Source organism: Parasteatoda tepidariorum, chromosome 4 (genome assembly GCF_982258835.1).
Source record: "Parasteatoda tepidariorum strain Cologne lab strain chromosome 4, Ptep-v5.0, whole genome shotgun sequence".
In the NCBI taxonomy this organism is placed as follows: Eukaryota; Metazoa; Arthropoda; class Arachnida; order Araneae; family Theridiidae; genus Parasteatoda; species Parasteatoda tepidariorum.
Window position 1 is genome coordinate 38,301,923 of NC_141758.1, and position 25,348 is coordinate 38,327,270.

At 27.1% G+C, this 25,348-nt stretch overlaps 1 protein-coding gene across 2 annotated transcripts; it reads left to right on the plus strand.

Moving 5' to 3' along the window:
• Positions 1 to 24,108, plus strand: LOC107452424 (importin subunit alpha-1). Of its 2 annotated transcripts, none has more exons than XM_087160950.1 (12): positions 1 to 121; positions 575 to 634; positions 2,613 to 2,747; positions 9,147 to 9,328; positions 11,376 to 11,548; positions 14,478 to 14,560; positions 14,650 to 14,773; positions 15,622 to 15,890; positions 16,890 to 16,994; positions 19,361 to 19,543; positions 21,575 to 21,724; positions 23,361 to 24,108. In XM_087160950.1, the coding sequence occupies exons 2-12, from the start codon at positions 581 to 583 to the stop codon at positions 23,457 to 23,459; spliced, it is 1,557 nt and encodes a 518-aa protein (XP_087017076.1). In that variant the 5' UTR covers positions 1 to 121; positions 575 to 580; the 3' UTR covers positions 23,460 to 24,108. The 2 variants fall into 2 exon arrangements, with proteins under 2 accessions (XP_087017076.1, XP_087017075.1); XM_087160949.1 differs by having other exon boundaries at positions 22 to 185.
• Positions 24,109 to 25,348: the final 1,240 nt, after the last annotated feature.

Here is a 25,348-nt window from a genome sequence, read left to right on the forward strand (position 1 = left end):
CTTTCTTTACAGTTGCAAGAAGAAGATGAGTTTAGTGACTTTTAAATCAGTCAGCCAATCATTTGTACGTTTTTGTTCTCTTGGCTCCATTTGATTTCTGCGTTGCAAAGAATATACTCGTGTGAGTCAACTTTATTTATTACTTGGAAGTTTTTTTTAAAAAATTTAAGAAGCCTTTGCCGAAGGTAAAGATATTAAAATGTTATTTCATAATTTATTATAAATATTTGAATTAAACGGCGAAGTGACAGTAAAAATTTTTGTACTTATTGTTGTCACTTACTAATATCTTATTGCCTACTATTCAATTGAGGCTTATTTAATTATTTTGTTTATTAAGTTATAAACAATTATTTTGACTTTCATTGCTGCAACTTTTGGCAAAGTTATTGTAAGAATATATTTTTGAAAAGTGCTTATTATAACGTGACCCTTATAATTATGATAGCTATATTAAAAATGTTTGAATGATACCGTTCTCATATATTTAAACTATAAAATAGATTAATAGTTAATATAATATTTTGTTAATTATAAATATATTATATTTCTTAATAATTGTCCTTTTTTTTAGGTAACCATGTATACTCAAAGTAGACTAAAAAATTTCAAGAATAAGGGCAGAGACACTGAGGTAAGAAAAAAGAACATATTAATGAAATCAATATTTTATATCGGTTAAATTTATTGTTTACTTTTAATAATTTATCTATTATAGTTTATACATAAATGCAATTTTTTTATTAAAATTGATCAGCTATAAAAAGATAAACCTGAATTTTCAAGAATGTTAATAATAGAGCATTTTGTGATTTATATTTTTGAAGGTTTAGTAACGCTTTGGTTCAGTTGACTGATTTTTATCTGTACTTACCTTACCTTAATCTTATATTTTTATGCAAATAAAGAGGTATTTCTACTTAGTAACTGTACCTGTTTGCACCAACTGCTTTCCCCAAGGGGCCAAATATTTCTTAAGGGCCATTTGCTTGCTGAAATCTATGTAGTTTAATGTATAAAAAATTAGAAGTATCAATGTATAAAGTTTTAACCATTTCAAGAATGTTACTTTTTCTTTAAATATTTCCCTAAGGTTTTTTTCATGTGTAATTTATTACATATAAAGTTGGAAGCATCAAAAACTAAATTGTAAAGTAAAAATATGTAGTGGTTTGTAGTGGCTCTCAGTGATATCCCTAGATTTGGTGCCCTCTGCTATGTTTTTTTTTCTCCTCCTGCCAGCACCCAGTCATTGCTAAAATTTTGCTATTGTCCCTGGTGTTACGGAAATCTACCCTGAGTAAAATATGACGCCAACAAGTCAAGTAACAAATATTTAGTTTTAATTAAATGGTCCATGTCTGATAACTTTGATGTTGTGTGAATTAAAATAGTAAACATCCTTTTATCTTTCAGTAAAAAAAAAAAAATCTTTATAGCTAATATTTGTTTTTTTAATGTCTTAATTCTTATTCAAGAGTGCCACTCTGAAAACAATTTCATGACAGAACTTTCAGTTTTACCAATTAACCAGTTTTGAGTGAATTAGTGGAATATTTAAAAAATCTACATTGCTCTTTGCATAAGAATGGCCCACATATTATGTCATTAATTTCAAATATTTTTTTAAAAAAGAAATATTTTTTTTTATTTTTACTTGTTTATTTTTGTCTGCTAGGAAATTAAAAATAACAGCTAACTTCATATCTTTTTACTCTGATTGCTTAATTCCATCATTAAACTTTCCCTTGTTGCTACTCATACCTCTTATTTTTCATTTCATCAGCTTTAATGTTTAGTCCTAAAATCATCTTATATAAACTTTGTACAGATTCCAAAAATGTTGAGGAAAAATGCAAACACAAGAAGATTCAGATTCAACAATACAAACTTTGTTTATACAAACAGATACAGAAGTGCAGTCGATCGCATTCCCTCATTTTGATGTTATAGCATTCATGATCAATAATTAAGATTTTGCAATAATTGTAAAAAATCTTTTCATAAAAAATTTAAGTAAAATTTTATTTGCCAGAAAATAATTTTAATAGTTTTTTAAAGGAAGCAAAATAAATTTTTTTATTGGAAATTTAATTTACAAAACAAATGATAAATAAATATTGTTAATTTGAGGATGGTATTCAGTTTTGATCTTTTTGCAAGACTGGTTTCAGTCCTCAGTACTGAAGTTACACTCCTGTAATTTTTTTGATTTGTCTTTTTCTTTTCTTTTTTTTTAAAACTTATTTTTGATAGCCTATATTTTTTCCCCGTGTGTTTTGTTGTTGCTATTTTTACTTCAAATAGGAGTAGGATAATTCATATCATTATGAACCTGATTGTTTCGTTTTTTAAATGTTAACATTTTACGTATCTTAACAAAAATAGAAAAATTTTCTATGGAATTTTTTTCCCATTGCATAGCAAAATGTTAAATTTTGGACTCTCGAATTAAATTTTTCTCATATTTCAAGTTTCTTACTTAATTCCACAATATTTGATGACATAATGTGTCTAAAATCTTATATTTGTTTAAAAACCTCAATCAATTTTGGTATTTCATTTTAGAAATAAACTTTTTGAGTATCACTGCTAACAATCTTTATTTGTAGACTATGCGACGGAGAAGAACTGAAGTTAATGTAGAGCTTAGGAAGCAGAAAAAAGATGAAAGTTTGTCTAAAAGACGTAATGTAGAAGATGAGTTTGAAGATGACCCTGCAAGCCCGTTGTCACCACAGAATAAGGTAAACCAAAGTCTTTGTAATACGAGAAATTTCATTTTTATTTCTTAACAATTAAAGTACATTCTGGATTTTTCCAAAAGAAAGATTTCTTTTCCAGATTTTTTCCCATGTTTTGTAAGAAATAAATACAACCAAAGTTTTCACCTTTTGATAATATTTTAAAAATGTAATTAAACAAATGTAAGTTAACAAAAGACTAATATATAATACTTTTTGTAACCAGGAGGGCATTTAAAAGGAATTCAGATCCATTTTTAAACTGTCCAGATAAATAGTATTAAATGAAATTAAAATAAATTTTAAAAAATTTATTTGAGTAATTTTTATTGTATTGATTTGACAATATCGCATCTTAAATAATAGATTCACTTATACATTTATTTTCTTTCAATACAATCAAAATTACTATATTTTTAGACTTTATTTTGCAAAAAATTTGCAAAAGCACAAAGTTTTATGTATGCATAATACAGGGTATTGGTTGAATGCTAATTTTAGATTCTTATAATGCTAGATTTTTCATAAAATTTAATGTAGACTCTTTGAACAAATTAGGCTTTATTTTTCTTCACTTTTTCTTGAAAATACGGTAATTGGAAAACTGAGATGTTTTTCAAAAATTTTTTCTTCAGGAATTTAGATTTTGTTTTTGTTGGTCAGGCTCTCCCACAAATCCAGGGTTCATTCTAGACTAAAAAAAGGGCAGGGTGCTAAAAATTGAAAAGGGCACTATACTTTTAAAAAAAAGGGCAGCAAGTTTTAAAAAGGACATTGTATTTTATAAAAAGGGCAAATATCTTACCCTTCTTTGCATAGTTAAAATGAATAATTATATATAAGTTTACTTTTATCACTAATCACAATTATAATTATCAAATGTATAACTACAATTTTCCAAGGAAAAAAAGCTACAGTTTGAATTGAAAAATTTAAAAAAAAATTCAAACTAGGTTTTTTTCCTTTATCTCAATATTTCTTAGTTCACTAAAAATATATTTAAAATTTTACACATACCTTTGAAAGACCTGGGGAAACAACTGAAATTTTTCAGATATGTTTTTCTTTCTCGAGTTGATGATTAGAATAACTATTTTCAGATAAAATATGAATAATTATCTTGAAAATAAACTTATTATGTATCTGGCTCTCCCTTATAAAAAAATAAAATAAACTGCGTTTTTAAGCTTAACTGTTGAAAACGAAGTTCTGAAGTATATACATAAAAAACAATATTTACAAAAAAAATTGCAAAATAAAATTCATACTTCCAGTCATTTTAAATAAAAAATACTGGAAGTTTTATACTTGAATTCAGTCGCAGCAATAATATCAAACTTACACGTTAATGGCAAATGTAGTAATATTTCTTTTAACATTAGTGTTCTAGTTTTTTTTTATCAATAAACCTAATAATATATTTGTTGAAAATTAAAGTCGTTCAATTATTAGAATTCATTTGAAAATAAAAAAAAACTAATACTTTTAAAAAAAGAAAAAATGCCATTTTTATCAAATCATGCAATACAAAAATTCATTTTAAAGATAAATTCTAATAAAAAAAAAAACTTCAATGCTCCCAGAATGAAAGTAAGAAAAAAATTTTTGTTGAATTAAGTAATATAAATTCAAATTAAATATTTTAATTGAAGAAAACTTATAAGTTTTCAACAAAAACCTAAAATAAAAACAAAACTTATAGTTCAAAATAAAATTCAATACTTATTTGGTAATGTACTTTATTATTTCATTTTATTAATTCTTAGATTTTTTTATATAGTAAACGTTATTTTATTTTTTTTTTTTATCGAAAATGATTACTTAAGCAACAAACAGTGAGCAGTTTAAAAATTCACGTTTTCCACCACTTATGAATTTCTCAGGTTGCTATCATATTGCATTTAAATTAAGGATTTAATGAGCATTTGGCACTTTAGTCAAAAATTCAGTTGGTTAAATGAGCAGTCAAATATTCCTCAGAATATTTCTTTAAAAATATATTTTTCTGAGTTTTTTTTTTCTTCTTTTGAATTTGTATAGATATGATAAAAAATATAAAATTGTATTTTGACTATATTATAGTATTGTTTATTATAAGAAATAGTTTTAACATAAATTTCAAAATCCATGTTTCTGCACATGGCTTGCAAATTTATCTTCTAGAAGACTAAGGGAAAAAAGAAAGTTGGAAAACTAGATTACTTTATTCTGAACCACAAGTTTTTGAATTACTGCTTTTTTAAAAAAAAAAAAAATTATTATTTTTAATCAGACAAATCTATTTCGTTATTTTTTCGATACTTCTAATTCTGAGAATTGAGAACGATTTTTTTTTTTTCATTTTTGCTTTTTTCTATTCTGCTTCAGAGCATTTCTGTTGACTTAGTTCTTTTTTCTTGACTTTTTCTGCTGCTTTTATTATAATGCAGCATTTTAACAGAACGTCTCATACTATTAATTTATTATCACTCTTTCCCTGTACTGTTAAATAAATAACTGGAAATATAGAAAACTGATTTTCAGTGTTAAAAGTTTGTTTTAGGAACCAAGAACAATTTGTTTTTTCTGTTTTTCTTTTTCATTAGCTTTTCTTTTTATAGGCATTTTTATTATGACACAGCATTTTTTTCAATGAGCGTTATTAATAAACTTTTCTTTAAAAAAAAAAATGAAGAAAAAAATTCCTTTTTGCGTGTTGTAATAACATCGTAGTTACAAAATCACGTGGAAAAGTATGGCAATTCAAAAAAAAAAAGTAATATTAATTACTTAAATTTATGCTGAACTCAGCAAGAATAAAGTTTGTCGAATGGGAGATTTAAAATTCGTATGTCGTAATGAGATTATAGGAATTTTTTATAGTACGTGGGAATGCATAGCAATAACTACTGAAAAAAAAAATAGCTTAAAAGAAGAAAGAAGAGCAAAAAAAAGAAGAAAAAAAATTACTTAGATTTAAGATTAAATTGTCACAAATAAATTGCACCAAAAAGTGTTTATTGAAATTAATAAAAAATTCAGGATTTTCGAAATCACGTTACAAAGTGGAAATAAGTGTTTAACAAAATAATTTATATTTACGATGAATTCGAATTAAAGAAAGCGCGTTAAACATACGTTTACTATTGAATCTATTAAAATTGAACGTGTCAAAACGCGATGACTCAAAAGTGCGATTAAAATTTTTTATTGTGATCAGTAGCTCTCGCGGGCCGCACTTCAGTAGTAGGCGGGCCGCAGGTTATGCACCCCTATGATAATTAATTGCAAGGAAAGGGTAAATAAGACTAAAGGAATTTACAGAGCAACAATAAAAAAATAATAGAAAATAAACTTTTTTATAGTTACGAAGTTGTTTAAAAAATTTATACAAATAAATCTGTGTGAAATCAAAATTAAATCCAAATTAATGTAAGAACATTTTTGAACACAAAAGCGCTACCGAAAGCTAGAAACGCTACCGTTGTTTTTTAACACAAAAACGCAATAAACAGTTAAAATATCCAATACATGAGCATCAATTAAAATATTAATTATAGGAAAATAAGATTGCAATAAAGTGTTACAATAAAAATAAATTATGCAAAAAAAAAAAAAAAAAAAAAAAACATTAAAAAAGGCATATTTTTAATATCAAATCACCCTAAAAAGAAACTAACAAATCAAAGTACAAGCAAAAAAAAAAATAAAGAATAAAATCGCATATTTTTGTCTGCTAAAAAATAAAATAAATTATCCTAAAATATGAAACAAAGCTGCAAGACAACGAAAAATAAACGGAGAAATTATTAATAAAAAATAAACAAACTAATAAATAAAAAAACTTCTCAAAAACTAAGTCATTCTAAAAAAATTTAATAAAAATACTACCCAATAATCTGCATTGAAGCGAAGTAAAATCGTACTTCATCAATTCATGAACTTTTGCAAAAAGAGAAGGAAAAAAAACCCGAAAAAAAAAAAAATAAAAATGCACTTAGTCAAGATTTTCTGTTACAAAAAAAAATTATTATAAATAAGATGGATAAATAGATAAAAAAAGAAGTATAAATTAAGATGTTAAAGAAACGAAATTAATAATAAATAACTAAAAAAAAAGAAAATTGCTTTCATGATAAATACTAAATCAGCACAAAAAGTAATACTATATATTAAAAAAAAAGAAAGAAATGTATATAACTTATCTGAAGTGTAAGAAACTAACGCTCGCACTGTTCAATTTTCTTAACCATTGAATGACCATGGAACAGCCTAAGTGATTCTCTATTATAAATCACTGTCACTGTACTAATTATGCCCTGCCTAAAGGCGACGCCCCCTGAGTGGAGACTTACCACTGATTTTGCCAATTCAGATTTTTTTTTTATCTGGGTATGGATGCACCTAATAAAGATCGGTGTGGAAAAAAACTTTTTTTTCTTTCTTAAATTTCAATTTCGAAAGGGGAAATGTCGCAAATTACGTTATCAAAAACGTACAAGTACGTTACAAGTAAAATTACGTTTTTCTATGACAATTCCATGACTTATCAAGTCTGGCGCGTACGGACCCTGTGATTAAGAGAAATAAAATAAAACAATTAAAGCAATTACAAATTATTATAAAGTAAATAAATAAGTTATTAAAAAAGATTCATTTGCGACCGCAGCACTTTTTATTGTATTTAAATTAACATTTTAAGTTTTAAGAAGAATCAAAATGAAAATTTGCTCATTATATTAAAATAAATTCAATTTACAATATTTACGACGCACGATCTTACAAACGCAGAGTTAGCAAAGCGATAACATTGATATTAAGAATAAATTAATAAATAAATAAAAAGCTGAAAAATATTAAATGAAAAAAATTTGGTATTTAAATTAATCTATCTAATATTACAATGCGTTGTCAAATCATGGTATGTGATATAGATCATAGCCGAAATTGCAATAAGCGCAAAAATAAAGACCAAATTTCTATAATAACAAGAAAAAAATAATTTAAGTAACAGTATAAAAGTGTCATATTTAAATATATGGAAAATACAACATAGAGTTATCGATCGGCTTGGTAATTGTGATAGTGTCGAATCAAACACCTCATTTGAAAAATATCGTCAAACAAACGAGTTACTATTAAAGAAAGAAAACCATTTCTTAATTTATAAATTTATTTAGTTCTATTTAAAATGGGCGGCCAAATTAAAGCTGGATTGTGATCATTCAGAAAAAGAAAAAATTTGCGAATAACACATGTTGTATCTTCAAATAAATTTCCTTTTTTAATATTTTTGAGGTACAAGCATACAGCTATAAATAAATTTAATACTTTTAAATAAAGGAAAGTTACGTATTTAAATTAAGAGTTAATTAAGAGAGACAGGACAAAAAAATCCTTTCTTACAGGAAAGTGGTATCTTTTTGGAGGGGACACAACAGGGCGCATTTAATTATATCAGGGCAGGATAAAAGGAGTAAAGGGCAATAGGGCGGATATTTTATATCAAAAGGGCATACAGGGCGGGCCGCCCCGTAAACCCCGCTTAGAATGAACCCTGCACAAATCTTGCTGATCATCGAGGTCATCACTCAAAAAATAGTTTTTCTCCCTTGATTGCTGTGGTGGGTGTTAGGAAGAATCATGCAATTTTTATGCTATATTTACTTTTTACCTAGGTGTCTTGTTTATGAAGTTTTATTATTTGATTACTTTACTCTCACTCAGATTATATACTAATTTAAAGTTTGAATTAGTTTCTTAATATTTTAATTTCATAATCGAAGCAGATATCGTGGGAGAAACTGTAATTTTTCTTATCTGTTTATTTACTGGGTACCTCGTTTGGTGGAAGCTTGGTACTTATTTGATTATTACCTGTTTATTTTTATCACTTACCTAACCTAATTATTTTTAACTTGATTAAATGAAATTAAATAGTAAAGAATTAAACAACATTAACATTATTTTTTACTGAATGTTGTTAGTTTTGATCTTTGTTTTACAATCTTTTTTTTTTTTTTTTTTTTTTTTTACGTTACTGTAGGACAACATTACTGTATTACAAATATAACAAGATTATTGATTTTTTATCCTACGGATAATAAAGCTAAGTTTTGATAATTTTTCAATAATTAAATTTATATGCAAAAAGTGTTAATGATTTTTTATGAAGTAAGCCACCAAATATTCGATATTCGGCAGATTTTTTGACAGAATATTTTGATATTCAGCCAAATCACTGTTTGTTACATCTCTATTATCAAATAAGCATTATGTGTGTGCATATAAAAAAGACTATCTCTTATTAGCTTTGGTAAATATCAATAGATTTTGAACTTGATATGAGAATTTTGGTTTTAATATTGTGATATTATTTCAAACTTAATTGTTAATTTATTAAAATTTATTTTATTTTCATAGACTGCTGGAATGTCTATAGAAGAAATAGTTCAAGGCATTTGTAGTCAGGATGCTCATCAACAATTGATAGCTGCTCAGAATGCAAGAAAAATACTTTCCAGGGAGCGTTGTCCACCTATAGATGCTATGATTGCTACAGGAGTTGTTCCCATACTTGTACAATTTCTTTTACGTCATGATAAGTAAGTAACATTTTAAAAAGTTAATTTTAATAATATTTCAAACCATAAGTTTTCTGAGTTTGATATTTTTTTTATACTTTTTCCATTCTCTTTAGTATCCAGAATGTATATCGTTATAAACCTGTTTTATAAAAGTTTTTAATATTGAACCAGTGTCCATCCTTTAAAAACACTGCCTTTTTATTTTCATTTTTAATAAAAATTAACTGTTTAAATAATTACACCTAAAAATTATCTGTATATAGGTTTAATTCTAATTCCTATTGCAAATATTTACTTTGTTAGGGTTATTAAGTGGTTAAATTTTTTAAAGTGTCTCCTTTTTAAAGAGGGTATATTAATAAATTTTTTGAATGGTTTTAAAATTTTTTAAATAAAACCCTTTTTTTTTAAAAAAAAAAAAATGTGGCACCTTTAAATGTTTATTTTTTTATAATTTTCAGGGGGATATTTCCGTATCGTGATCTGTCACAGCAACTACAATCGCCAAAGTTTTTTATTTTTTCTTTAATGTAGATATTTTTGCCTGCAGGTTATTACAAGTTATATCTTTCAAATTGGTTCCTTTCTGGGATTTTTTTTTTTAGTTTCTTGCGGGTTTCTACCCGGAAGTTGCCAAGAATTTGCGTTTATACTGCCATAGACCATGATATGGAAATATCATTTTTAGTATAAATTATAGAGAAAAGCTTTCAAGTTCGTCAATTAATAATTTTTTAGTGTTTTATTTTTTTTATTAAAAATTATGCAGAAAGATTTTCTTTTAGCATGCTTTTAAATTATTTATAAACTCATATTTTTCTCTTATTTAGATAATGAATGAAAATCAATTTTTAATTAAAATTAAATCAACTTTTAGAAGTTTTTGTTATTGATTGCTGTTATTGCTTCATAGTGTTTAAATCCAATATTTTTATACAATATTTATCACAACAACCTACTTGGTACCACTAAACCCTTCAATTCAACAACCTAATCTCAAAACGAATCTCACTTTTGAGGAGTTCGATTTACGTGATTTTGTTATATATTTTTGTGTCAATTATTACTACGGATTTCATGATATTTATTATTTACAAAATGCGAAGAAGTAAATATGTTTGTTTTCCCCCCAACAACATTTGAGAATATCTACCATGTTAGAATAAAAAATTATTACATTTTCAATTAAGATTTTTTTTGTTTGTAATTAGGCATATTTGTTGATTTAGACTAGTAACATAACTGTTTGTTAGTATTAAAAGTATCTTGCTGAAAGATATGAGTGCTAGAGAGTTTAGTCGCAGATAGCTCAAAAAATTTCTCCCACAGGACATGTATTTACATTTCTTCAAAACATGTTTATGTAATGGTAAAGTTCCAGTTATCAAATATTTCTTAGTTTAGTTTTAGCTATTAAGAAGTTATATTTACAGGACACAGGGGTCTTACTAAACATATATTTTTGCATAAAAATTTTTTGAAATATAAGAAAATCAGTTGCTTTATGAACGAATAATAGTTATCTATGCAGGCTACCAAAGTTATGGTTTTATTAATAGTCTTAAGTGCTAAAAATTGCTAACAAACTAATTTGTCTATTGAATCAAATGTCAATCAGTAGATTCGAATGTATTTTTACTATTAAATTAACTATTAAGATCTAATTTGTTTTTCTGGATTGATAATTGAAAAGCCACTTTGAAATCTGCAATTCACTTTGTATTAGAAAAAAAATTAATTCTTTTTTTAATTATTAACTCTTTAATTCTATTAATTTTTTTTATGTACTTACCTGTTCAAAAAGTAAGTAATAATTGACTTTCATGCATAAAGATAATTGATTTACGTGAACATGTACTTCTGTCTGTTTGGGCAACGTAACTGCTTCTGGCTCATATGCCTTTGAACTAAACCTAGCATTTGGCATATCAACCAACATTTTAGTGCAATATTGGTTTTTGACAGCTGTTTGTAGCTCTAAACCATATCATTGTTAAAAAGTATAAGTTAATACATCAGATTGTTATTTTAAGAATTTGCCTTTAGTCTGATTTAATTATTTTAGTGTCCCCCTACAATTTGAAGCTTGTTGGGCGCTAACGAATATAGCATCTGGCAATTCTGCCCAAACAAGAACTGTTGTTGAGGCAGGAGCAGTCCCTATTTTTACAAGTTTGTTATCTTCTCCACATGCTAATGTTGCAGAGCAAGCTGTATGGGCCTTGGGAAACATTGCAGGTAAGTTACTATTGTCAACTTTGAAGGTCAATTGTAATTACTATTTCGGGACTAAGTTGTGCCAAATTAATATTGTGCATGATCATGATTACATAGTTTTATCAGATTTATTGAATGTAAAGAAATTAAATTCTGTGTTGAAACCTTTGTTTCCAAAATAGGAACTAATTCTCCAAAAATATCATGAAAGAATTAAAAGAATTTAAGCTTTATTTTTCTGTTTGTTGCTGATTGCGTATCTTTAACATGTAGTGCTGAGATGAAAGTGAATACTTTATAAAAAAATTTGAAACCATAACCAAAAAAAGTATGATATAGTTCTAATTATTTTTTAATTGAGTTAATAATAAGTTGCTGGTTTTTTAGTAAATTAAATGTTAGATAACTAGAAATTACATTTAAAAAATATATATATTTTTTTTATTAGAAATGTTATGGAATTGGACCATAAAGTACTTTTATTATAAATTTTCAAAGCATATTGTACTGTTACAGAAAAGTTCCATATAATGGTTATTTTGAAAGCTTTGTGTGGCAAAATATATTGATTACAAATGAAAATTATTTATATATATGTATAATATAAGCATCATGCTTATGTGAACATTAGTTTCAGTAACTATGTAAATTAGACATAGTGAGGTGTAAGCTATCCTACAATTAATTCTAGACTGTTTCCGTGGAAAGTGTTAAGAATCATATTCTGAGATATTAGGGATATCTTGCAGATTATATGTAATTGTTGCATCAGATCTGGTGAAATGTGCATGTGCCCATGAAAAAAATATCAAACTTGCATAAAGGAAATTAGATTTTAAAATCTCTTTAACGAGACATCAACCGTATCAGTGCCCTCTTTTTTTTCCCCTTCCTAAGTTTTCATAAGTAACTTTTTAAAGCATAGAGAGAAAGCAACCTTAGAGGGAAAAAATGCCATAATAGCTTAAGCTAGAATTAAGAAACTACTGAGGTTAAAACAAAAGTATAAAATAGGTAATCTTAAAAATAATTCTGATATTATAAACTTATGAAAGATTGTTCACTCAAAAAAGAAAATTTCTAACAAGTAGTAATTTTGTTGGAGATTCCGATTTGTACAAAAGATTAATTTTATTAATGATAGGTATTTGCGCCTCTTACTCTGATTTGGCTACATTTAGATAAAATAAATTTTTAATTTTATATTACTGCATAGAAATTTTAAATCATGCTTTTGGGTGATTACTTTTTAACGCAATATATATCATTGTAAATCTGTGTTTGGATTTTTTTTAAATTAAAGTTGATGCGGAATTCATGCCTGCGAAGTCTCCTTTTTTTTAATGAAGACTCCTGTATTTTATGTCTGTCTCCTGTTTACCTGTATATTCTCAAATTTCTCCGTATTTGTTGAAGAAATTAGAAAATAAAAATTTGGCTATGAAAAATCCGCTAATGACAAAAATACTTATCTTATTCTTCAACAGATCACTATTACCAGTTGTGCAGTATGTTGAGTGTTTATAGTTTAAGTAATTATAAATAATGATTTTTAAAAAAAATGTTCATTACATTAAGATTTATACATACTTTTTACTTCACTAAGCGTCAAGTGCTTATATTTCCAATTTTGAATTTCTCTTTTTGACTTAACGTGATTATGCACCATACCCCATTATGCGTGATGTATCCCTAAAAGTGTTAGTAAAATCTCTTTATCTTATTTCTCCAATGTTGGCAGGTATGGTAATTGATTTTCCCATGTTTTTTTTAAATTCTAATGTTATTCTGACATGCAAAATGAGAATCACTCGTTTGAGTGATCACTTTTTGATGTACTCCATTTGTGTTGATACCCTCATAAATCAATGCCAAGTTTTGGTCATTTCATTCTCTATTCATTATTTTATATATTTTACATTAATAATTTTTAAATTACTTGAAAATAATAGAATGATGAAACTAAGTTTTGGTCCTAATATTTCTGTTTTGTTTATGTTCAAAACATCCCATTTTCTATGAATATTAATGCAGTTCTTAAAATCTTTTTGAATAATGGCAAGATTCAAATTTTTGTTCTAATAATTTATTTTTATTAATAGTTTATCCAGAATTTTACTTCTGAACACAAAGGCTGAGAAGCACATTTTACTATTTTCATTTAGAGATTATTGAAACCCCAACTTTAAAACTTTCGATAATAAAAGTAATGAACTCTTTTGCAAGAGTTCATTATTTCTATTTATGCCTTTATTGTAACAAGCATAATGTGTCTTTAATATGATAATGAAAAAAAAGTTTCTGTAACTTATATTTTAATTTGTTCATTACATACATTTAACCAATTTTAAAAGTAATCTGAAAATGGATTTGGTGATAGTATTGTATTTAATATTAATTTGCTCATATTAATTTATTTTTATAAATATTTTTAAAGGAAAGCTCTGATATCTAAGCATTTTAAAATTATGTAATTAAGTTTGTTTAAAGAAATGTGGATTCCCATTATAGTATTTAATCATAAAAGTGGAAAATTTTTGAGAATTTTTTAAATTTTATTCCTATTCGAAACTACAACGATTTATACAAATTTAAAATAACTTAACTTTTAAAAGAGACAAGTTTTTAAATTTTTTTAAAAATTAAATCATTAGTTGGTTTAAGCTATTTGAACGACATTGGCTTGACCTTTTGCTTTTACAATGTTTTGCTTATTTTAAGGAAAATTGTATTATAATTTATTTAATAAAATGGCAAATGCATTCAATGTTAGCCCTTTTGTTTTTCTCCTCTCAAAAATAAGGTAAATTCAGCCGTTGAAAAAAAAAAACAAACTACAGTATTTTCTTTTCTATAATTAAAAAGATGTTTGAGTTTATTTTTTTTTTTTAGATTTGAAATAAGTCTTCGTTAGAATGTTTGTTGATTTAATTAATCTTAATATTTTAAGGTGATGGTCCTGAATTAAGAGACTTGGTTATTAGAAATAACATTATACCTCCACTCCAAGCACTACTGACACCAGACATTTCAGTAAGCATACTTTTGATTGAAATAGGAGCGTTTTTATGTAATATTGACATTCATGTATTTAAAAAATTCTAATTTTCTTATTATTTTAGCCACTGTTTCGACGCAATATTACATGGACTTTGTCTAATCTTTGCCGTAATAAAAATCCGCCTCCTCCATTCGACGCTATCAAAATGGTCCTGCCTACTTTTGCTGAACTGATAAATCACAGTGGTAAGATTTTAATTCTAAATGATATCTTAATTATAAATAAAATTTTAATTGCAATGAATTCTGTCTTATGCTTTACTCATTTGTTTTCTAACTGCTTGCTTAGGTGTTATATTTTAAATTACCAGTATGTTTCTGATTTAGAATTTATATCTATCTTTTTTCGTTAAAATTTTGCCAATATTAAAGCAAATTGCACTATTAACTGTAGCAAGTAATATTTTATTAAATATTAGATTGCTATCTCTGTAGGTTCTTAAAATTCTGAAGCAGTTAATAAAACATTAGTAATTATTCGCAAAAAGTGTTTATTTTTTATTCCTGATTCTTAATTTTTCTCAAGTTATCCCGGTTTTTCATTTTGATACTTTTCTTAGTGTTAAGCAACAAAAATCCTGTTTTATGGTTTTCAATAAAGTGACTAAAAAGGTTGTTTACAATAAAATACAGTGATTTGTATTTACGTGAATTAAGACTTCAATATCTCAATTTGTATTTCCGTATTTTTAACATCAAATGTCGCAATTTGTATTCTCTTGATTTTAAAATCCAATATCTTGACTTTCGTATGAGAAGTTTACTACAAAGGTGATTCTTCATCAGTAATTTTATTAAAAATGTTAATTAAAATAATTTTAAGTATGAAACGTGTGGTTTATAAATTGATATTTTGATATGGACTTGGCACATAGAATTTTCATTTTGTGTCACCTCTATTAGGCTTATTATGCTTTGTGTTCCTATTTTTGTTTTTAACAAGTTGGCAGCTATGTATTATCAAATCTTTTAATGTTTGTTGACGAACAGTAGTGATATTTTATCTCTCGTTTAACTTTATTATATTTATTTAGATCAAGAAGTGGTCACAGACTCTCTCTGGGCTATCTCATACCTGACTGATGGCTGCAACGAGAAGATTCAGGAAGTAATCAACGTTGGTGTCGTTCCACGCCTTTGTGAACTTCTAGAGATGAGGGAAGTTTCTATTATCACACCAGCACTCAGAGCAGTTGGAAATATTGTGACTGGAGATGATGAGCAAACTCAAACAGTGATCAGTGCTGGTGCTCTTCAGACTTTAAGGTTTTTGCTTAGGCATCCCAAAAGTAATATTGTGAAGGTGGGTGACAATCTCTTTAATTGTACTTAACTATATTTATGCCTACCAAGTCTTCTGTTTTTTAACAAAGACTATCGTATTTTATGGCTATCTCCCATTTACCCGTATTTTTTGAAAAAAAATTTAAGGAAACTTTTAGTGATAAATATTCACTAATGTAGGTGTGCACAACCTTTTTGAGTATAGGGCCACTTGCACAGCAGGTTGACTAACGAAGGGCCGCATGTGTATTTGGGCATGCTGAGGACAAATGTAGTACTACAGTAGGGAACCGATTATCCGGAACGATCGGGACAATCGCTATTCCGGATAACTGATTTTTCCGGTTTTCTGAATAGCTACAAAAAGCCGTTTTTTTATTGTTAACCCAACTAAAAATAAAAAAAATATTCGGAAATAATCTTGAAAAGAAGAAAAAACGATGAAGTAATACACTGATGATTATTTCCAAAATGATGGCAAGGTAAACATCTTTCAAAAAAGAGAGAAAAATCCTAAAATCTTATGAGGAAAAAAAACATTTTTTTAAAAAAATGGTGGGAAAATGTACCGAATTTCGTTCCGGTTTTTTGGTTTTCCGGTTTTCTGATTTCCGGATAACAGGTTCTGTACTGTATTTATTTTAACATTAGTGCTCTAATTTATAAAGTTAGTAATATATTTGTAGAAAATTCAATGCTTTCAATTATTAGAATTCATTCAAAAATAGATTTATCATAATAAATAAACATTGGAGAAACGAATATTTATATTTAACAAAGATCACTTAAGCAACTAAAAATTGTAGTCAAAATTACAGTAAGCAGTTTAAAAATTTTTAATAAAATAAATTTTTGGATTAAGCCGTTTAATTTTTATGGACATAACTTTTCTGGACTCACTAAAATAGATGTTAATTCTTAAGGTGAAAAAAAAAAAGAGCACTGTTTGAATTTTTGTTAAAAGATTGTTGATTAAAAATTGTTAAAATTTTTCTGTGCTTTTTAAATTTATTTTTAGGAAGCCTGTTGGACTGTTTCTAATATCACTGCAGGTACGCCTACTCAAATCCAAGCTGTTATTGATAATGGACTTATGGGTCTTGTCATTGATGTTCTTAATGAGGTATGTCATTCTGAAGCTTTAATTAAAAAATCCTATTTATTAATTTTAAAAAAATTCCCTTCATGCATACTAATAATGGCTGTTCCTTAATGGCTTAGGGAAAAGGGTTTAAGAAGTAAAACAAAAGATTAAATGATTAATTTAGAATGAACCATTAAGAAATAATTTAGAATAAACAATCACAAAATACTAGAATTACAATATCCTGTAAACGGATACGTATCATCTTATTAAGAAACATGGCCAAAAGTATGTTAAAAAGATTGCGTTGTCGCAATAAACCTAAACTAGTAATTAACCCGAAAGAAAAATAAATAGCTAAAAAGGAATGGATTGCTTTGAGTTAAAAAGTACATGAGACAGATAAAACAAATACTGAAATGTTAAAACTCACCATGTTTATTCTCACTAAATTATTAAAAAAATTGCTAATTATAATATCATCAACAAAAATATCGCCACACAGGCCATCACTTGTAGATTCAAATTTACACAAATAAAGATGAAAAAGGATTATCTTCTCACAAAAATAGTTGTCGGCATCTTAAATCTCTTACAACAGGACTGCACGCCTCCCTGATGCACCGAACGTATATCAGGAGGCCCAAAATCAACTTCGAATGAGTGTTCTAAAAACAGGGGGAAAGAAAAAGAATTCCTCACTCCCACGCTGCCATTACTTTTTGTTGAATACTGTTGCACTTCGGGAACTCAGCTGACAGGTGTCGCTGTTCAGCCTAATCCCATGACGCCTCAAAAGCTGCTCCTCGAGATAATCTGCTCCTATAGGATCAGTCCATGCAATTTCTTCCTTGTTACAAAGCAATACTTCAAGTCTTATATTTTTGCAACGTATGTCTTTTCTTAAAGACATTAAAATTGTTAAACAGTGTTTAACACATACATTAAATTTTTATGCAATAAATATCAAATTCCTTTTATTTATTTTTAATAACTGCTGCTAGCAAGTGACTTTAGTCAGTGCCGTTATTGACGCCTGCAATCATTTTGTTGGAAATATTTTTTATAGTCTTTTAATTTACAACTTTTGTAGTTCTTGGGAATAAAATTTTAGTTTTGTTCTTTGATCATTTCATAAAGTTACATTAAAAAATAAATTAAAATTTGTATCAGCTCAATATGCTACTCTTATACTTTTACATTGCTATTGAATCAGGGTGCGTAGCATTTTAAAAAGTTCTTAAATGTGCTTATTTTCGTTTTTTAAAACCCCTTAAAGGTGCTTTTTTCCTTTTGTGTTTTAATAGTGCTTAATTTTCCCTTTTTCAAAATGAGATTTTTCTTTTACTATGTTGATTTTCGCTTCGAATTATGCTGAAAGACACCGTTAACATTGTTCTATTCAACGTTTTCACAATTAACTCAATCCCAATATATTTCGACGTATTGTCAGTCTGTAGCATATGAAAAAGTCAGTTTTGCATGATTTTTGACAGTTGTCAAAAACAATGCCAAAAGGTTTTTTTTTTTCTTTTTTTTTTCATATGACGGTTAAAACAAGATAAAACAGTTAATTGTCAAAAACTTTCCAACTCTGCCTAATTATATTTTTTTTGAAATGCTTAAAAAGGGCTTTTTTTGAAATTAATAATTTGGCTGCCCGCACTGTGAATGCAATGCGAATATTTACAAAGCAAACATTACACCCAATAATGTGCATCAGTAGTTTGCAGAGATGTGTAGGTGTACTAGGCGAAATTCCTGTAAAGTGCAATAATGTAATCTTTGAGAAAGGTGCCCCCCCCCCCAAAAAAAAAATTTTTTTTTTCAAATTTCAACTGAAAACGTTGATTGGAACATTTAATATTCATAATAGTTTAAATCCGTATTTTAGTCTTATTTTATGGTACCTAGTTGCTTAAAATTATCAAAATTATGTCAATGTAAGATATTTTCAATGTATTTATCAATGTATATTATCAATGTAAGATATTTTAGATTTGAAGAAAATAAATATTTAATTACATAAAACTTGATTTGATTAATTGGTTAGAAAATTGTATTTTATATTTCATAAATAACTGCTCGAGCAAAGTATTTATCAAATGAGAAATTTCTGATACAACAAATATAGTAACAGTCTTATACAAATATATTAATAGTCTGGTAACAGATTTAAAGGCTTTACAGTGTTTTATTACGCCCTTAGGTTGCCCCTATTGACTAGTTACGGCGATGTTCCCCTTTCGTCTCTATGCACAACGCTGATGTGTATTAATGCATTTTACAAATCTTATTACAGCTTTAATTTCTTACCATTATATTGTTAAATGTTCGCTTTATAATGTTAATTTATTTACCTTTCAATAATGTTTTAAAGGTTTTATTCTTTTCTTACTTTTTAGGGTGATTATAAAAGCCAAAAGGAAGCCATCTGGGCTGTTTGTAATTTCACATCAGGTGGTACAATAGAACAGATTATATTTTTGGTCAGAGCTGGTGTCATCCCACCTGTTTGTAACCTTCTTGCTGTTAAGGATTCAAAAATTCTAACTGTAGCTTTGGATGCCATAGCTAATATTCTAAATGTATGAAATATTTAGTTTATTTTAATTCTTTACTTATTTTCGTTTTCAGTACCAACAACAAAACAAGTGTCTGTTACAAATCTGTGTTTTTAATTTAAAGTTCTCAAATGCATTGTTTAAAATGAAAAATTAAGTTTTAAGCATTGTGATTAGTTATTTTATGTAAAATAAATATTGCAATCCTAACTTAAAACAATTTAAACAGTGAATGATTATTTAAATTGTGATGGTTTGGATTATCATAATGAGATAGCACAAAAGTGTTGGAAGAAAAGTTCTTAAAACCTCATTTTGACAAGGAATTTTTTTTGTCTTATCAAAATAATCTGGAGACAAGATTTTTTTGCGTTTGTTTGTGCCTGTCCAGATTAAGGTTAAAAAAAATATTTCAATTTATTGTTTATCATATTACCACTCTGCTAATTTTGTTGAGGTGGGGTTTTGTTTATAGGTCAGTATCGCAATCTGATCGTTGTGCTAATGTTCTACAGGATCATTGACTAATTAAGATTTCTGTGTGGTATGACCACAGAGCTTTGTATCTTTGAAAAATTTTGTCTCTTATTTATTAATTTGTTTTAATAAGGGGAAGATTTATTAGTTCTAAAATCACTAAGTTTGTAGCTATTACAAGTTCTTTTGAATGTTTATTTTACTTGATTTGTGGTTTTATGGGTCCTACTCTTTTAATAAAAAGTAAACACTTATCTAATAGTCTATAATTTTGTAAGCAAATTTTATATGACAATTCTTATAAACAGTGAATTATCAAAGTGGCGAATTGAAAGACAGTACTTATGTTTATTTTTTTTTGAAAATATTATTTGGCTGCAATGCTAATCGCTCCGTCCCCAAAAGTTGTTACTGAAATCAGGAGTGACTCTTTTTGTTTAATATTGCTTCTTCCTGTTTTATAAAAGATAAGTTATTCTAAATTTTTTATACTTACGTAAGTGTGATTCTTAATTGAGTCTTTAAAACCACACTGTGATGTCCATATTCACGCGATTGATATAGCTATTCTTATTCAAAGGAATGAAAATCACACATTTAGATGAGCATTTACACAATTTATGAAGAATTTACGCATCAGCATTTGTTATTAAGATATTGATAATATTCTTAGGATAAATTTTCTTTTTCCACCTGAAATTTCTGGTATTTTTTCAATTATTGAAAATGTATTTTAAAAATTTTGATTTCTTTTTTCTGCTTTCTTCTATTTATGTGACTCTCTTTTGAAATATTTTTTCAGTAATCTTGATGTATGTTTGATTTCATGTAAGATCAATTATTCAAAAATTAATTATTAAGAATGATTCATTAAACTAACTATTTAGTATCTACTGAGCATTTAGTATCTGAATCAATGTTTTTTTGCATGAATTTCTAAAAAGACATTTTAAGTTCTGTTTGATTTTTCTCTATTGATTGGGGAAAATAAGCTATTACTCCACTAATTTAAGAAATTTAAATCGTGATTATTATCACATTTTCTTATTTTAATTGGGTATTAGAATTTTGAGTCCCAGTTTGTATAAAGAAATAAAATCTGAAATCTTTTGAAACATGTAAACTTAAGGATTGATGAATCTTTGGTAAAAGTTTACAAAATTCAGTTATATTGTTTCTGTATCATGTATGGTCGCTGTGTTTTTTCCCCCTCTTTCAAATCATTAGAATAGTTTTGCTGTTACGCTAGTATAATCATTGTGAGGCATTTGATCAGAAGAGTTCTAGTGTTTTAATATCATATCCTAATTTATGAATAATTTTTTTTAAAAAAATTTTATCAATTCCATCTTAATATCAGAAAATAGATTTAAAAATATTCTACGTACTATTTTGAACTTCGTAAAAGTCTTTTTTGAGGATTAATTTTATTCCCTTTTTTAGAATATTATATCTAGTCTGCTTTGTAAAAATTTTATTACCTATACTTGCCAATAAGTTTTTACAATATATTCACATTTTTAGTATATTTTAAATAAATACTTTAAAAAATTTCTAAACATTTTTCTTTTTAAACAGGCTGCTACCAAAGTAGGTGCAACAGAAAGTGTCTGCTGCTTTATTGAACAATGTGGTGGATTGGACAGGATTGAAAATTTACAACACCATGAGAACCCAGAAGTGTATAAATCAGCATTTACGATCATAGACTCTTACTTTACAGGAGAGGTAAAACTTTGAAACTTCATTATGTAGTCATAAATGGGTGGCCTAAAATCCACGCGAGATTTAAATTAAATACATTTTTTTTTCTTTCAATTATGTTGATTTGTTTTGTTGTAACATTAAGTACATTGAGTAAGGGTATGCATGAAATAGCACATAGGGCTAATGATTCCATGGTTTTGCTGACACATGCTCTTTAATCAAACTTTTCAATAAACATATTAAATTCTAAAATTGTCAGAAAAAAATTAAATTAAAATTGTTAAATGAAAAATATATTAAAGAATTTCGTTTGCACTCTTTGGGACACTGTGGGAATAGCTTAAACACATATATAGGTAAGAAAATGTTTCTTTTAACATACAGCCATTTTATTGCCATAGCGTGGAAGAAAATTTTCGTCACATTCTCTTTATCCTTCGTTACTAATTTTAAAAAGAAAGAAAAAGTAAATCCAGACATACTTAGAGTAAGTCATAAAGTTTCAGTTTCTGAAAAAAATACTTTAAAATATTAAAATGCATAGAAATTATTAGAAGAGAACTTTACCGTTCCGAAATCCTAAATTGTCTTCTCATAATTTGTTTTTGTTTTTATACTTTAAAATTTTCTTTTCAGTATTTGGAACTTCATGGCTTACTCTAGGTTTGTCTGAACTCACTTTTTCTGCACTTTAAATTTTGAATTAGTAATGAAGGAAGAAGAGAATTTGCGAGGAAATTTTTTTTCCTCGGTATGGTGTCCTCTGAAGTTCCTAATGAGACTTACTGTTTTCAGAGAACTCCAAAAGCTGACATAAATTTTTAAAATTTATCATAACATGTTTTTGAAACCAACGAATTCCAGACACTAATTTACTTGTCTAAATATTGAAACAATAGAAAAAGATTTTTTTTTTTTTTTTTTTTTAAAATGGGTCAATGGTTGCATTTTTTGTCTAAATTAATATCTTAAAGAATTTTTAATTCAAAATTTTTTTTCTTTAAATCACTTCGTATTAGTCAGTTATTATTCGTGTCACAAGTTAGTAAACAGTTGTATTTTCAATGCTTGAAACTCATTATTTTTAAACTATTACTTCTATAAGCTTGGTTTTCTTCCCTTTAATTCAACGTAAAAAAATACATAGAAATCTTCTTTAGTTTAATAATTTCAGACGTGAAAATTGATATAAACAAATATCGAATCCCTTTGATTTTCTGACTTGATTTTTGGTGCATTTACATTCAGTTTGAAGAGAAACTCTAGTCTATTTAGTTAAAGACTTTTTCCCTTTGTGATCCCTTAATTCCAGCTGTCCACATTGGACTCAAATCACAATTTTTAAAATCATTTCTAGCCATCTAATAATTATTTTTGTATTTAGTTACTTTGGAACTGGTCTATTATACTTTTATTTTTAAATAAAAATTTCAAGATTTTATTTTCCTCATTTTTAGGAATCTTAATATTTTTTTGTTTTAGATTTTCAATAAAATTTGTCGAAAAAAAAAAATGTGAATTATATAATTTAAAAAAAATATTTTTTTTTTGGTTAAAAGTTTTGTTCGCTATTCAGGCTCACCCATATATTGAGTGAAACAAACTGTTGTCTAAATGTTTGAATAGTTTTTATTGAGTTGAATATTTTTGTTTTCAGGAGGAAGAAGATGAAGATATTAAACCAGAAGTAGATGAAACCGGTGCTTATGAGTTTAGTGGTCCCAATGCTGCACCCAATGGAGGATTTTCATTTTAATAATTAGTTTTCATATAAAAAGGTTTTTAAAATGTGATTTCAGATTAGAGTCTAGCCTTTGCCTGTTGTACAGCTCACATCATTCCTTAAATGAACTGTTTTATAATTGTATCAAATGAATCTCTAAAATGGAGCCGCCATCTGCTGGGCAGAATTGAATTTTTTTTTCTCTTGAAAATTATACGAGCTGACATTAAAGACTGACTGCTGTTATGTATATACGTAAATATATATAAGTCAACGGTTTTGTTATTTAAGTGAATTCACTGACAGTCTGAAAAAATTAATTTTATATTTGTTTGATTGGCTTAAACTACGTGTTTGATACTTATATTTATGAATTTGCTTAAAGCTTATAATTCTGCTTCTGTATTCTTTTTTAAAATTGTGTTTATATTGTGATAGCTTAGGCCCTCTAATTTTTTTTTCTTCATGTGAACTAAGACTGTTTCCTTATGTTATGATATAAGGCATTCTTTGAAAAGCATTTCTGAAAGCAGCTTGATTGGAATCTTCTAACATTTAATAAGTTTTTAAATTTTAATAACATGAAGTTGGTTACTGTATTGTGATATTTAACTCTTTGAGTTTTAGTTCGAATTCAAATGTAAAAATTTTGCCAATAATAAAAACTTAAATTTTTCCCATCTGTTTCGTTTTTTGTTATTCTTAAGTAGAGTTTTATCATAAGAACTTACCTTAACCCTAGGTTCATAAATATGTGATGGTGTAAGCTATTCAAAAACATTTGTCCAACAATCTAGGAAGGTACTTAAAAGTTTATCTCGCTACCTCGTTCATTTAAAAGGTTGCAATGTTTATGTATTTTTTGCAGTTGGTGAGAAGAATTTGTATGAGCCTAGGATTAAGGTTATTGAGCAAGAAATATTTTTTCCTTAGAGATCCTGTATCTTATGTAGCTGAAATATTAATGGCAGTTTTTTTTAATTGTGCTGTTCAGGATTAAAGGAAAATAATCAGTTATCATACTACCTGGCAAAGTTTCCCATAAAATTTGCTATCTAATCTAGCTTCAAAATCATGATAAATGTAAGACACTTTTCCAACAGGCAGCAGTTGAGTGTGTGTGACCACTTTATTTAGCCTGCAACGGAACAGGGGGTGCATAATATTAGTCTCCTTTAAGCTGTTCTACTGTTAAATGCTCTACTACATGATCAGGTCATCTTGCTACCTAGGCTGGGGAGTCATCCTCTCTTCAGAGGACCATGTCTTCAGTTCATTCTCAAGGCATGCTTCACTGACTTTTGACAATAGCCTGTTGTGCAGCTCTAGTGCTTAGTAAATATGGTACTACCAGAGTTCCCCCCAGGATTAAAATAAGACAGACTTTTTCCTCACAGAAAAGTGTGTATTTAGTTTGGATAAGGCACTCACCATTAAAATTTATCAAAATGTATATTATATAATAACTAAGTGGGATCCTCAATTTTTAATTAACCCTCTTTTACTATTTTAAGTGTTTATTTCACTAAGTAGTTGTCGCTCATTATCAAAATAATTAAAGGCAAGTTAAAGGACAATGTAAAAATTTTCTTCAAAAAAAGGTAAATTAAAAAATATATAAGTAATAAACAACGTAATAGATCTTTTTGTTTAAGTTTTCATACTTTAAATTTTTAGAAATAAACATTTAAAGGTGCATTTTTAAGTAAAAAGGTATTTATGTAAAAATGGTAAAATTTAATATCACTAATGAAATTTTTACCAGTTTAGAGGGATGAGATTTTTCCGCTTTTTAGCGGATTTCCGCTTTTTTCACTTTATCTCTTAAATTTCAGCTTTTTTTTTTTTATTTATCATAAATTCAGATTTTCTGCTTTTTCGGAAAATTTACCGATTTTCAAAGAGAAACAGAAAATTCAAAC